Source organism: Aquarana catesbeiana, linkage group LG09 (assembly GCF_042186555.1).
Source record: "Aquarana catesbeiana isolate 2022-GZ linkage group LG09, ASM4218655v1, whole genome shotgun sequence".
In the NCBI taxonomy this organism is placed as follows: domain Eukaryota; kingdom Metazoa; phylum Chordata; class Amphibia; order Anura; family Ranidae; genus Aquarana; species Aquarana catesbeiana.
In genome coordinates, this window is record NC_133332.1 from 233,365,344 (window position 1) to 233,380,648 (window position 15,305).

A 15,305-nucleotide genomic window follows, 5' to 3' on the forward strand; every position below is an offset into this window, starting at 1 on the left:
TATTGATCACAAAGCACATTTAGCGAGCAACAAGTGTATATTTTCATTGAATGTACATATTATTGTATGTGTGATATGGTAAACTCATATTTACTGGCCTATTTCGTCATGTTTTCACATTTCATATACAGGTGTGCAAGTGCTCCCTCTAGTGGCTCTCTGTATGACTGACAGTGCAGTCAACTCCCAAGCTAAATGACTGACTTGAGAAAATCAGTCGCAAAATAGGACAATGAGATGTTTTTAGTGAATGTCTGTTTAACCCAGCAGTCTCAAACTGGAGGCCCCTCCAGCTGTTGCAAAACTACAAGTCCCAGAAGGCATTGCAAGACTGACAGTTACAAGCATGACTCCCACAGGCAGAGGCATGATGGGACTTGTAGTTTCGCAACAGCTGGAGGGTCGCCAGTTTGAGACCCCTGGTAACCATTTGAGCTCCGGAAGATTTTTACCACCTTCATGACCAGGCCATTTTTTGCAGTTTAAGAAAATGAAAAATGCCGCGCTAGATAATTAAATGATAGACAGAAGCTGCAACAAAACCATCAAATATCACTATGGTGTGAATTAAATAATAAAAAAATATATGCTGCGCTAAAAAGTGAACCATTGCACATAAAAGAGTGACACAATATGCAAATATTGAAATACCACAATCGGGATTATTCATTTTTTTTATTTATCCATTTTTTTCCCACTGATCTATCTATCTATCTATATATATATATATATATATATATATATATATATATATATATATATATATATATATATATATATATATATATATATATGGACATTTTCTGAATAATCCCGATTGTGGTATTTCAATATTTGCATATTGTGTCATTCTTTTATGTGCAATGGTTCACTTTTTAGCGCAGCATATATTTTTTAATTATTTTTATCATTTTTTGCAGTTTGGCACAGCGCCACTTTAACTGGCGATTGCAATGCAGCGCGCGAACAACATTTCTATAAATTTGCACACAAATAGAGCTTTCTTTTGGTCGTATTTGATTACCACAGTTTTTTTTTTTTTTTTGCGCTTTAAATGAAAAAAGACCCCAGATTTTGAAAAAATAATCAATAGTCTGCTATAAAACAACATGTCCAATAAAGATGTAAAAAAAAAAAATATAAATAAATAATATCAATTTTTTCATAAAGGTTGGCCAAAATGTATTCTGTAAAATATAAGTGTATATTGTTTGGTTTGCGAGAAAGTTATAGTGCCTACAGACTATGGTATATATATATACACTGGAAGTTTTTTGTTTTCTTATACCAGTAATGGCGGTAATGGGACTGCGATAGTGTGGCGGACAATGTGACACTAACTGACGCTGAGGGGGCGGAGGGGACTGACTAACTGCCACTGACACTAATACAGTACTAGTGACACTCGCTGGGAAGGGGGTTACCATATAGGGTGATCAAGGGGTTAAATGTGCGCCTAACAAGTGTTGGTGTGTGTACTTTGTGCTGCTTTCACTAAGCAATGTGCCGGTTTTTACTCCCTGCTTGGCAGGGAGAGAAAAAAAAACAGCACATCGCTGCCGCGCCATACAGGTACCTCAATGTGCCCGCTGTACAAGCCGACCTGCCGCAGTAAATGTACTGCAGCGGGTCAGCAAACTGTTAAAGGCTAACCCCGCCTTTTTCAACGCGTTACATTATATTTAGGGTGGAACATATAACAATTATTATTATTATTATAATAATACAGGAGTTATATAGCACCAACAGTTTATGCAGTGCTTTACAATATAAAGGGAGACAGTACAGTTACAATACAATAAAATACAAGAGGGTTAGGAGGGCCCTGATCATAAGAGCTTACAATCTAATATCTAAGCAACCCCCTACTGACAGCTAGTGGGGATCCCCCCCCCCCCCCACAGCCTCTGTGACTTCTGAAATTGGTGTGACTATCCAGGGCTCCACAGGGATCTGTGAATGAATGAACTACAAGTCCCATCTTCCACCGCAACACACAGATTTGTGGTTCTCAACAGAACAGGAATGCACTGGTCACCACACTCGGAATCCATTGACACTTCCTCCAGCTCTGCAACTGAAAGCCTGAACAGGAAGGGAGCTGGAGGAAGAGTCTGCAGGAGCCTGGCATTGCATCTGCGGTCAGTGGATGCAATGCTCTGCAGGCTCATGTGCAAAAAAAAAACATAAAAAAAAAAAAATTGCAAATTTTTTTCTCCATTTTTTTCCTCCTTGCCTTTAAATGCCTGTGTGTGTTGGGTCACGTCAGAACTGCTTTTCTCTCCATAAAAGTCAATAGGAATGCAAAAACAGCTCATAAGGCCGGCCATACATGGGAAATCAGCTATTGTCTTCTCCCGGCGGGGAGGTGGGCGGAGGAAGCTGTCCCCGCCGGGAGAAGACGGTAATCGCCAGAGAATCTGGCAGGCTGGTTGTACCCAAGTTGATCGATTGATCGATCCAGCTTGGTACATTCAGCCTGCCCATTACCGGTTCAAATCTCAAATCTCCATATATGGCCGGCGTAACTTGATGTGGCTTGGAAGGAGGTAAACTGCAGATCAGATGCACCTAGAGTCATTAGAAGACGTGTATACATCTAAATGCGTACGCAGGATCTTCTGCTAGCTCTGCCTTCAAGAACCTGCGTTCCATGCAGAAAATGCGGATATACCAATGTGAATGAAGTCATTATAACCCCTGAATCCTTAGCTTGGTCACCGTTACCTTTCAGTTGTTTGTCCAAGTCCCAAACTCGATCCGCCAGGTCGAATAACACCTGCTGTACATGTGCTCGTGCCTCGGAGATGGGAAGTTTGAGAAGGTCAAGGGTCACTTTCTTAGAATTGACGGGAATGGACAGGCTGGCCAAGCTCCCTTGTATATCTAAGACTGGGGTATTTTGCTGAAAAGTTTCCCTTTAGGAAAAAAAAAAAAGAGGTTATATCAGCTAGAAGGTAAAAATCATGAAGGACATGTCCTCTGTGAGCAACTCCACTGATATTAGTTGGTGGAGTAGAGATGGTATGATCCCATGAATCTTTACCGCTGTCTACGAACCTTAAAGTGATACTAAAACACACACACTGTTTAATTTACATTGTCCCTTCTATTTCTGTATATAGATGATGGCACTGTAATTATTTTAATAATAAAATAAAAAAATCTAAGTCCTCTTTTCCTAATTGATACACAGCTGTCACATGACCCAGATCTTTCCCAGCCTGTTTGCAGGGAAACAGTGGCAGCTTCTAGTCCTCTGCTGCTGGTCATCTGTTAAAAACAAAAAACAAAAAAAAACAAACAGCCTTTGGAATACAGAGTAAAAAAAAAAAAAAAAAAAGAAGTTTTAAATTGTCATACAAATATATATTTGAAATCAAATCTTTATTATTTTTTAGCAATAACATGGACACATTTCTGCCAGTCTCGGGCTGTGTCATGCCCTTCCAACCTATGTTTTAGAATTAGAGGGAGGTGAAGCCTCCATCAATCTACATGTAATCCCTCCCCCCCCCCAATTGTGTTTAGCTGTCATTCACTACTTTGTATACACCCACTTGCGTGATAGAGAGCAGCAGGATCAATCAGGTTTTTTGTAGAATAGAGAAAACAAATCTCATAGTGACTGAGTATGAACAGCATGTAATACACCATTTAATAATAGTTTTTTTTTATGTGAGTTTAGTAACACTTTAAAATGAAGCTTAAAGTGAAACCCCAGCCAATCCTTTGTAAAGGTCTACGTTGCAGTGTTGCCAACAGCCCGTATTTTTACGGGCAGCCCGTAAAAACGGGCACTTTTTTCCCCGCCCGTAAATGTCCGTAGTAGCGGGAATGTGCCAGTAAAAAATAGCCATGATCGGTCCGGCTTGGAACTGCGCATGCGCAGTTCCGGAGCTTGCCGAGCAGATCCTCTATTCGGCCGGCGGGGGGGGCGGATCTCACGGAGGCTGAGCGGCGCTGGCGCGCTTTACTGGTGGCAAGGCGAGTGATGTATTAGCACATCCCGCCACCAGGCGCACCAACATTTAAAGTCTGTAACACTAATCTGGAGCACTGGACTGGAGCAGCAGGTCTCGGAGGCTGAGCAGCAGGTCTCGGAGGCTGAGCAGCACGCGCCGGCGGAATGGAGGGGAGCCCTGCATCCAGGACCAGGCAATCCAGAGTCTACGGGAACCGGGGGGAGTCTGGGACAGAGTGACAGCCCAGCCGACGGTGACAGATGGTGATGGTGGCAGAGGGGGATGGACTGGAGCAGGTCGTGTTGGTGGCAGAGGGGGATGGTGGCAGAGGGGGGTGGACTGGAGCAGGTCGTGTTGGTGGCAGAGGGGGGTGGACTGGAGCAGGTGGTGTTGGTGGCAGAGGGGGATGGAGGCAGTCTGGCAGAGGGGGATGGTGGCAGAGGGGGTTGGAGGCAGGGTATGATGGTGGCAGAGGGGGATTGTGGCAGGGGGTGATGGTGGCAGAGGGGGTGAAGGCAGGGTATGATGGTGGCAGAGGGGATGGTGGCAGGGGGTGATGATGGCAGAGGGGGATGGAAGCAGGGTGTGATGGAGGCAGTCTGGCAGAGGGGGGATGGTGGCAGAGGGGGATGGAGGCAGGGTGTGATGGAGGCAGTCTGGCAGAGGGGGGATGGTGTCAGGGGGTGATGGTGGCAGAGGGGGATGGAGGCAGGGTGTGATGGTGGCAGAGGGGGGGGGGGGTGAGACATGGTATGATGGTGGCAGAAGGGGATGGTGGCAGAGGGGGATGGACTGGAGCAGGTGGTGTTGGTGGCAGAGGGGGATGGACTGGAGCAGGTGGTGTTGGTGGCAGAGGGGGGGTGGATGCAGTCTGGCAGGGGGTGATGGTAGCAGAGGGGGGTGGAGGCAGTCTGGCAGGGGGTGATGGTGGCAGAGGGGGGTGGAGGCAGGGTATGATGGTGGCAGAGGGGGATTGTGGCAGGGGGTGATGATGGCAGAGGGGGATGGAGCAGGTGGTGATGGTGGCAGAGGGGGATGGAGGCAGGGTGTGATGGAGGCAGAGGGGGGGTGGAGACATGGTATGATGGTGGCAGAGGGGTCGGTGGCAGAAGGGGATGGTGGCAGAGGGGGATGGACTGGAGCAGGTGGTGTTGGTGGCAGAGGGGGATGGACTGGAGCAGGTGGTGTTGGTGGCAGAGGGGGATGGAGGCAGTCTGGCAGAGGGGGGATGGTGTCAGGGGGTGATGGTGGCAGGGGGGGGGTGGAGACATGGTATGATGGTGGCAGAGGGGGTTGGTGGCAGAAGGGGATGGTGGCAGAGGGGGATGGACTGGAGCAGGTGGTGTTGGTGGCAGAGGGAGATGGAGGCAGGGAGTGATGGTGGCAGAGGGGGGGGTGGAGACATGGTATGATGGTGGCAGAGGGGGGTGGAGGCAGTCTGGCAGAGGGGGATTGTGGCAGGGGGTGATGATGGCAGAGGGGGATGGAGCAGGTGGTGATGGTGGCAGAGGGAGATAGTGGCAGAGGGGGATGGAGGCAGAGGGGGGGGTGAGACATGGTATGATGGTGGCAGAGGGGGTCGGTGGCAGAAGGGGATGGTGGCAGAGGGGGGTGGACTGGAGTGGGTGGTGTTGGTGGCAGAGGGGGATGGAGGCAGAGGGGGATGGACTGGAGCAGGTGGTGTTGGTGGCAGAGGGGGATGGAGGCAGTCTGGCAGGGGGTGTTGGAGGCAGGGAGTAATGGTGACAGGTGATGGAGGCAGGAGGTGATTGGACTAGATAATTCCTTATTATGTTGAAAATAACAAAAATATGTTTTTTTACCTTAATATCTACCTTAAATCACATTACTATTTGCCTAGCATACCTGTTTGTAGCCTAAATACTGAAATTTAGAACTAAAAATGTAATTTTGGAACTTTTGTGAAATGCCAGTAAAAACTTGGTGGTGCCAGTAAATCTTGGGGGTTGTGCCAGTAAATTTCAATCTGGTAGGTTGGCGACACTGCTACGTTGAGTGGGGAAAAGTTCACTAGAACAGGAAGTGAAAAAAAGCCATTTGTGACACAGAGCAACGAAGAACTTACTGAGGTTTTAGCTTTCCCTAGTTTTCATTTTAAAAAAAAAGTTGGTAAGAAACATTCTGACAGAGAGCAGAGTGGCAACTCATCACCTGGCTGCTTCTGCTCCCCCACCGTCCAATCACAGGCTTGGACTGGGAGGTGATGTAATTGTAATGTCTAACTGCAGCATAGAAAAGTCAGATCACCAATCTTTTGTGTGTTAGAACTGTGAAAATCTCAAGATTGGATGGACAGAAAAACAAATAGTTTTGCAGGTAAAAAAGTTACCATATGTTCCTTTTAGTCCCATACAGTCCTCTGTGTTTAGCTGTTTGCATTGAGTTCTGCCTTAACCCATAACTCCCAACTTTTTGAGATGGGAAAGGGACACCTATTAGCAAAAGTATGTAGATGTAGGACACTACCTCTTGTCACGCCCCCTTAAAGGAGAATCAGACCAAAAAAATGAGTTAAACCCAAAAGTGCTTTTTTGTTAACACTACTATTCCTTTATATTGGCTTTCCAAATTTACAAATGCAGCAATTCAGAGGTTAGATGAAAGTTTTAGCGCTGGGAAACTCTTTTTGAAAGATAAAAAGTGCAGTTTATAAGTATATAGATCAGACCAAAATGAGGGACAAATGAGGAGGAAAGAGGGACAGAGGGACTTTGTTCCAAATCAGGGACACTTGGGAGCTACGTTAACCCACTTAATGTGATTAAGGACCAGCACATGTAGCGATAAAGAAGAGTAGTCAGTTTGACAGGTTCAACAGTTTCTAGGGAGTAGAATATTTAAAATAAAGACTGCACCAGCAGTGACATCTACTTGTGAAATCTTGTATTGCAACTTGACCTGAAAATGCAATCAATAGAAAAATTGCTACATTTTTATGGTCAGCCTTAATTCCATCAACCATTGAAAATAACAGCGATGTGAGGACCGTACTTTCCTGTACTAAAGGGCTCTAGAGGGGTGACGTTACCTCCAGGTTACTATATAAGTAGAGTTAACCGAAAGCATAATATAAAGTATAGAGAGTTGTGAAAGCCTTACCTCAATTTTTCTACCAGCTCCTGAGACGAGAGGCTCCGTACAGCGTCCTGGAAAAGAGGACATGGTTACATGGTTCAAATCACTGATGTAAAGTTAGGCCCCTTTCACACTGGGGCAGTAGGGGGCGTCGGCGGTAAAACAGCGCTATTTTTAGCGCTGTTTTACCGCGGTATTCGGCCGCTAGCGGTGCGGTTTTAACCCCCCACTGGCGGCCGAAAAAGGGTTAAATCCACTCGTATAGCGCGGCTATAGCCACGGTATAGCCGCGCTGTCCCATTGATTTCAATGGGCAGGAGCGGCTTAGGAGCGGTGAATACACCGCTCCTTCACCGCTCCAAAGATGCGGCTGACAGGAGATTTTTTCTTCTCCTGCCAGCGCACCGCTTCAGTGTGAAAGCCCTCGGGCTTTCACACTGAACAAACAGCGGAGGCTGTTTTGGGGCGGTATGCAGGCGGTATTTTTAGCGCAATAACGCCTGCAAACCGCCCCAGTGTGAAAGGGGTCTTAGGCAAATTACTTTATGTCATGCCTATATTAACCAATGAACTAGAAGCATAAGACAGGGGATAGAATTGACAATGCAGGTAGTTCATCTTTCCTCCATGAGGTTGTAATTGGGCTGATGTAACAGCAGCACTTTGACTTGTTTTTCTGGGCACTGACCAGAAATTATGCTTTTTATTAGCAGTGGAGTTGGCACTGCTTTCAGTAGTGTATCATATTGCAGTAGAGGGGGCTAAAGCTGTGCCCAGGGCAGTGTTCTACAGGGCTTGGTTCTACTTTAAGCTAACCATACATGGCTCAATTTTCTCTCATTCAGCTCACTGTCTGAAAAAAAGAAAAATTAGTAGAGTCCCCCATCCATGCGAAACAGTGCAGATGGAAGAATCTCTACTGTCCACTATTGTATTAAGCAGCTGCAGCACCCAATAGCAATGGCAGTAGAAAAGATGGTTCCCAGCTACTAGGATCAGGGACGGATTTTCCACTAGGCACTGTAGGCATGTGCCTACAGGCGCCCTTCCTAGAGGGGTACTCTTCATTAGGAGTTTTTCTTTTTCATTTTTGTTAAAACCCTTTTGCTGCCAGGTCCATGGGGGTTTCACACCCAATGCGGTGGCTACAGCCTCCTGCCTGTCAGGTGGATGCATTCGGGTGGCTGCACTGCTGCCCGATTGCTTCCCCACCCACACACACGTGCCCCTGTCATGTTTTTCGGGCTCCGCTTGCCCATCTGCAGGCCCGGGACTGACATGGCAGGTGTTCGCAGGTGAAGGGGAGGGAGAACAGAGGACACATGTCCGTTCTCCTCCCCTTCTTGCTGTGACCCGGAAAGTGACGTGTATGACATCACATCCGGGTCAGCCCCCCAGGTGTCCCCGGCTGGCTAGCCGGGAAAGGATGTAATGCAATGCAATGTGCATTGCAATCCATTCCGTGGAGTCCAGAGGAGACATGCAGGATCTTTTAGACCCTGCATGTCTCATTAAAGAGAACCTGTCACCAAAAAAAAAAAAAAAAAAAAAAAAAAAAGACTTTTTGTCCTCTATGTGTAAAAAAAAAAAAAAAAAAAAAAAGTTTTTTTTGCAAAAGGAATAAAATTACACCCAAGCACATAAAACCCGTTAGGGGCTCTTACATGTGAAAATGATTTTGATACAAATGTTACATATTGCCACGCACACTGGAGTGATAGCAATAATTCTAGCACTAGAGCTCCTCCATAACACTAAACTGATGACCTATAGGGGGCTTTTGAAGTGTCGCCTATAGAAAATATAGGTTACTGAAGTATGTCGCCATTTCAGGAGCCCACACAAATTTAAGGTTTGACATGTTGGGTATCTATTTACTTGTTGCAACCTCATCTTTTATATCAATTTTTTTTTTTTTTTTATAATTGACAGTTTTTATAAAGGTTTGATCATTTTAATACAAAAATATAAGACACAAATACAGAAAGAGATGATAAAATAAAATGGAAAGTAAAAAAAAAAAATGGGGGGGATGGAAAATAATGAGGAATCAGCAAGCTTCTGTGGGTAGCACGGATGCGTCCTACAAATATCAAACATGAAGCATAGCCAATCAATAAAAGAGGCTGAAATACAGCTCTGCAAAAATGAGAACATAATACAGTTGTAATACCTATAGGCAGACCTTGACCATCAGTCAAACATACTATCAGGATAATAATTATCCTATAATTGCATGGTCTGCATTTCCAGAGATAGAAAAAAAAAAAAAAAAAAAAGAAGGGGGGGGGGGGGGCCTGTTAGAGGGAAAGAGAAAAAGGAGGACAAAGTGTATAGAAAAATAAATCCAACCAGCTATACTCGTCACTCCAGTATACCACACACACTCGGTACACATGGCAAGGGGTACCTCAAGCAATCAAGGGGATTCCACCCGGAGATACCAGCCCTCCCATATTGCCGTATGTTGAGCCATCCTATCTTCTAAGCGGGCCGACATAGACTCCATGAGCTCCACATCTTTAATTCTGACATAGAGGTCTGAAAGTATTGGAGGGTATCGATTCTTCCAGTGTAGGACCACTAAGCACCTTGCCGCTGTGAGTATATTTGTGGGCAATTTTTTTGCTAGTCCGGGGAGTTTAGGGAGTAGAAGACCCAGTAGAAAGAGCTTAGGGAAGAGGGGGATATCTACCTCAAGCAGCCGCTGGAGAAGCCCCTGTACCAATCGCCAATAAGGCTGAAGAGCTGGGCAGTTCCAATAAATATGGAGTAACGTGCCTGCCTGGTCTTGAAGACATCTCCAGCAGTGGTCCGAAGCCGATGGGTATATGGCGTGTAAACAAGATGGTGTTAGGTACCAACAAAAGAGCACCTTATAAGTGTTTTCTTTATAAAGTGCACATATAGAGCTCTTAGCCACACAAGACCATACAGTTCTTTATTGTTCAGGAGACTGTCTGTCCGAACAATTTAGAATTTTATATATGTCCAAGATCAGTCCTCTCTGTGATGGACCAGATAAGACTACTCTTTCAAATGGGGAAGGTATGGAGAACTGAAGAGTTGGGGCAATAGTAAGAGCGTAGTGCCTTATTTGAAGGTACCCAAAGAAAGCAGTACGGGGAGGTCGTTCTAAGTTCGTCAAAGGGTAGTAGTACCCTAGTCACCGGATTCACTAGGTGTCCATAGTGGAAAAGATTCTTCTGAGCCTTTTAAATTTTACAAACAATTTTTTTTTTTTTTTAATTTCTTTTTATTAAGATTTTTCACAGAACATAAAATAAAATTTTACCATCCGGGGTGTATCAACATGACATCCCCCGAAAGTGCGGCCTCGCAGGGCCCGAATTAACAAAATAACACTGCTGTCTTAACATAGTTAGCTAACTATAATCGTAACTTTCCTCCCTTCCCTCCCCCCCTTCCCTCTTCTCACAGCTCAGTTAACAGGATTTAATGTCATTTAATGCATGAGCATTTTGTCATTTTCCCGGTATCCCTGCTAAGACCTTTTCACCGCAGAGCAGAGTGGACCATATAGAATTTGATGAACCAATAGACATTAAACTATTTGCTCCTATACAATACCGTCGTCTTCATGTTAAATGTTCATATACCTAGGCAATTACATTTTTAAAACATGCCTTAACATCAGAATAGTGAAATGATTCTCCATCTTATCCCACTGTGCTATCCAAGTTGAACCAGGCCTGCCATATTTTTTCAATTTCTTTCCACAACCCCTGGCCCTATAGGTTGCCTTGTCATAAGGCATCTTGGTGTTCACCAGACCTTTCCAGAAGTTTATGTCTGGAGCCTTTACATCTTTCCATTTAAGCAATATAGCCTTCCTCCCATAGAATAGTAGAATAGAAAGAAGTGCTCTCAGCGCCCTGGCCGGTACCACCTCCTCTACCAGTCCCAGCAGGAATACCCTCACAATCATTGGTATAGGTATGGACAGAAGATCTGAAATGCACGAAGTGAGTGCCATCCAAAACTCCTGTATCTGGGGGCATTGCCAGAATATGTGTTCTGTGTTGGCCTGGAGAGGCAGAGCTCTCCAGCATTCCTCCACCGAGGCCGTACCAAAGATTTTTGCCAATCTGGCTGGAGTATAGTAACTTCTATGTATGAATTTAAATTGAATTAATCTGTCCCTGGCTGAAACTAGGTGTTTAAAGGGCTGATTCCATAAGTCATCCCAGCCTTCCCCCTGCAGATCTGGGACTTCTGCCTCCCATCTACTCCTACATTTAGATACTGCCTTGGGCGTTGTCTTAAAAAATTCTTTATATGTAACCGGGAGTGGTTTAGCTAGTTCTTCTTCTGTCAGTAAGGATTCAAGGGCGGAGGGCATGTCTTAGCTGGAGTAACGAAAAAGATAGGCGTTAGCTAAGTCATGCCTCCTTTTTAGTTAGGGAAAGGTCAGTAAGTCACCAAAGGAAGTGATGTCTTTTAGTGTTTTTATCCCTTTTGCTGCCCAGATCATGGGATCTGGCATAATATAGAAGTGGGGTAATGTAGGGTTCATCCACAATGGGGTAGATGGGGAAATTCCCTGGTAACTAGGACTGGCTAATTTTACCGCCGCTTTCCATGCTCTGACAGGGGCCTTCATTGTTGTTGTCATTGGTAAGTCTGATCTAAGACCTCTAAATAGAGCCAGACGTAGACTTTCGTATGACCTCAATTGAGCCGCTTCTAGCACTGTGGCCGCGTCTCCAAATTTTACCAACAATTTGAGCCATTTTTTGCATTTGTTTGTCCTAAAATTCACTTTAGTGTGGTTTCTTTTTACTGAAATTTCCTAGACCTTTGTGGTAATTTATCAAGAAAGAATTCTCTGCCTATAGGCTCCTGAGATGTAAATCCGGCCCTGACTAGGATCACTTACCCACTCCTCTAGTGTTTCCTCTGTTGCATCTGACCTCCATACTTCATTTCCATTGGTAACACTAAGAAAATTAAAAAAATAAAATGCTGTGAGACAAAACGTAAAGCTTAACTTCAGCTAAAATCTTTATTTTCAGTGGTGTTGGGAAGGGTTTGAATATCTTTCACATTTTATTACTGTGTGTGCCCCCATTGGGGAGATTTCTCCTCTCTTCCTAACCTTGTGACCAAACAGGAAGAGGATCTCCACATTGGAAGCCCAGGCTGTAATATAAATCAGAGCGTACAACTGCTGAGATTTTACCTAAAGGAGCTCTCATCCTAAACCCTGCTTTACTACCTATTGAATTGCTGGCCTGGAACAAATATAGAGAACGGGTTCCTGTGGCACCACCTTTAACCACTTCAGCCCCGGAAGGATTTACCCCCTTAATGACCTGGCCATTTTTTGCGATACAGCACTGCATTACTTTAACTGACAATTGAGCGGTTGTGCAATGCCATACCCAAACAAAATTAACGTCCTTTTTTTCCCCCACAAATAGAGCTTTCTTTTGGGGGTATTTGATCACCTCTGCGGAGTTTATTTTTTGCACTATAAACAAAAAAAGACTGCCAATTTTGAAAAAAATATCCAAAAGAAATATATTAAAAAAACAATTGTATTCATCAGTTTAGGCCAATATGTAGTCGTCTACATATTTTTGGTAAAAAAAAAATCTCAATAAGCGTATATTGTTTGGTTTGCGCAAAAGTTATAACATCTACAAAATAGGGGATAAATTTATGTCATTTTTATTATTTTTCTTTCTTTCTTTTTTTTACTAGTAATAGTGGTGATCAGTGATTTTTAGTGGGGTTGCAGAGGACACTTAACTGACATTTTTGGGAGCCAGTGACACTATTACAGTGATCAGTGCTAAAAATATGCACTGACATTTTACCAATGACACTGGTAGGGAAGGGGTTAACATCAGGAGCAATCAAGGGGTTAAATGTGCTCCCTGTTTGTGTCTTCTAACTGTATGGGAGACTGTGTGACTGGGGAAACACACAGATCGATCTTCCTGCTTAGCAGGAAGACAGATCTCAGTGTCATCCCCTGACAGAATGGAGATCTGCCTTATAATTGCAAAAAAAAAAAAAAAAAGAGTGTGGCACCACAAAGTCCGCAACAGTTCCATTGCCCACAATAGGGTGAGACTTGGACCTGTCAAATTGCATGACAAGTCACACTGGTGTGAACAGGGGCTCAATCGACTTCTGTTGATGGGACATGTCGACTCATTTTCTATTGCCCAGCATCTGCAGCCAATCAACGTTCGGTGGAAGGGATTCCTCAATCTCCAAACTCATTTGTGTGGTTAAAGGAACTTGGTAGGTTAAAAAACAAACTGTGTTTGGCCAGACTTGAGTTTGCCATTTATGGATCGAAATTCGTCCGGTTCAGCAGGGACCAAATTTCGATCCATGGATAGGCACTGTGGTTGTACACAAGTCGATCTACCGATGGGGGGAGTCCTCCATCCACCTTGAACGTGTGGATGGAGGAATCAGGTCACTTTTTTTTCATTCAAGCTGTTAGTTCTTAGTGTACAGTTATGGTTGCCACCTCATCCCTTTAAACCTGAACACTAGGGATGAGCTCCGGCGTGTTCGCATGGCGCACGTGCCGAGCCCGCCAGGAAGTCGGCACGGGGCAGCGCTAATCACAAGCAGTGAGACATTTCCCGATGTGCGGCTGCAGAGATCGGGAAATGTCTCACTGCTTGTGATTAGCGCTGCGCCGTGCCGACTTCCTGGCGGGCTCGGCACGTGCGCCATGCGAACACGCCGGAGCTCATCCCTACTGAACACATATTATTTACACAGGTTCTGTGGCTGATTAAGGTGGTAATTAAACTCACTTGGTGCCTTATCTGCATTTAATTAGCCTCAGAACCTGTGTAATTCATATGTGTTCGGGTTTAAAGGGATGGGGTGGCAACTCTATGTACAGTTCCTTTAAATCTTTAAATGTTACTCACTGGATCTGTAGGGTGCTGCCAGCCTGGGTTGGGGCTTTGCAGTGGCACAGGTATCGCTGCCTAGTGTAGTTCAGGGTACAAAGAGGGGACCATTGCCCGGCTTCCATTGTCAGTGGAGTGAATGTTGTCTTCCTGTAACAGGAGGGGCGGGAGCCATGTCTACTCACAGGCTGCAATGGAGGGGAGGCGCTTTCTGCTCATGAGCTGATTAACACTTCACATGCCAAGAGAATGAACAGACTGTGCTGAGACTTTACAAGTCTTTTTTTTTTCCCATGTGCTGTAGCTATAATGTAAGGTGACCGCACAATGACTGCGCCTGGCAACAAATATTCAGTTAGTTCTTTGGAGACTATATGAAACGATCACATTTATACTGAACGTCAGTTGCATTCTGACCATACGCTATATGAAAAATCGTTCAAACCTATTTTCGAAAAACGAAAATTCGCCTGTGAGAGAAGTCGATAGTGCCATCATGTAATGATCGATAAATCGTTCAAAGGACATAAATGAATCCGTTTTTTGTTTGTTTTTTTTTACATATACCTAGTGCAAACAGTTTGGATGGGAAACTGGTGCCCAACATTTTTTGGGGGGGCACAAACAAACTGAAAAATACTGACCCCCCCCCCCCCCATCAATTGCAGCCTCACTGTGCCCATCAAATGCAGCCACTTGTGCCCATCATATGCAGCCATTTGTGCCCATCATATGCAGCCACTTGTGCCCATCAAATGCAGCCACTTGTTTCCAGTATAGGCAGCCACTGTGCCCATCATATGCAGCCACTTGTGCCCATCAAATGCAGCCACTGAGCCCATTAAATGCAGCCACTGTTCCCCCCGCACGGATCGCGGCTCTGGGAGCACACCGCACCCCCCCCCAGCGTGCATGCGTATTTAGGTGCTTCAAAAAGTACCACCCTCGCCATAGGAATCCATGTGTCCTGAATAGAGTTGCCACCTCATCCCTTTAAACTTGAACACATATGAAATACACAGGTTCTAAGGCTGATTTAATACAGATAAGGCACCAAGTGAGTTCAATTACCACCTTAATCAGCCTCAGAATCTGTGTAATTAATATGTGTTCGGGTTTAAAGGGATGAGGTGGCAACCCTAGTCCTGAAAGGGGCCGGGTGCATGGATGGGGGGGGGGCGGCGCCAGTGCACTTTCAATTTATGGTTCGTTCTGCAGAAAATGTTCAAACTTGTCCTTCATTTTTTCGGCTCAAAAACATCCCAACGATTACCGATTTTGTGCCCATTAACTAGCCAAAAAACAAACTGGCCAAATGACCGAATTTCGGACGATT

General features: G+C 44.9%; 1 protein-coding gene across 1 annotated transcript in view; it reads right to left on the bottom strand.

Moving 5' to 3' along the window:
* The window catches only part of PAXX (PAXX non-homologous end joining factor), a 33,305-nt gene extending 19,129 nt beyond the window's left edge, over positions 1-14,176 (bottom strand). The window contains exons 1-4 of the mRNA XM_073599945.1: positions 13,988-14,176; positions 11,962-12,022; positions 7,086-7,132; positions 2,728-2,918 (exon numbers count right to left, since the gene is read on the bottom strand). Coding sequence (XP_073456046.1) covers positions 2,728-2,918; positions 7,086-7,132; positions 11,962-12,022; positions 13,988-14,094 — 406 coding nt within the window. The 5' untranslated portion in view covers positions 14,095-14,176. The remainder of the gene's footprint in view (positions 1-2,727; positions 2,919-7,085; positions 7,133-11,961; positions 12,023-13,987) is intronic.
* Between the last annotated feature and the right edge of the window lie 1,129 nt (positions 14,177-15,305).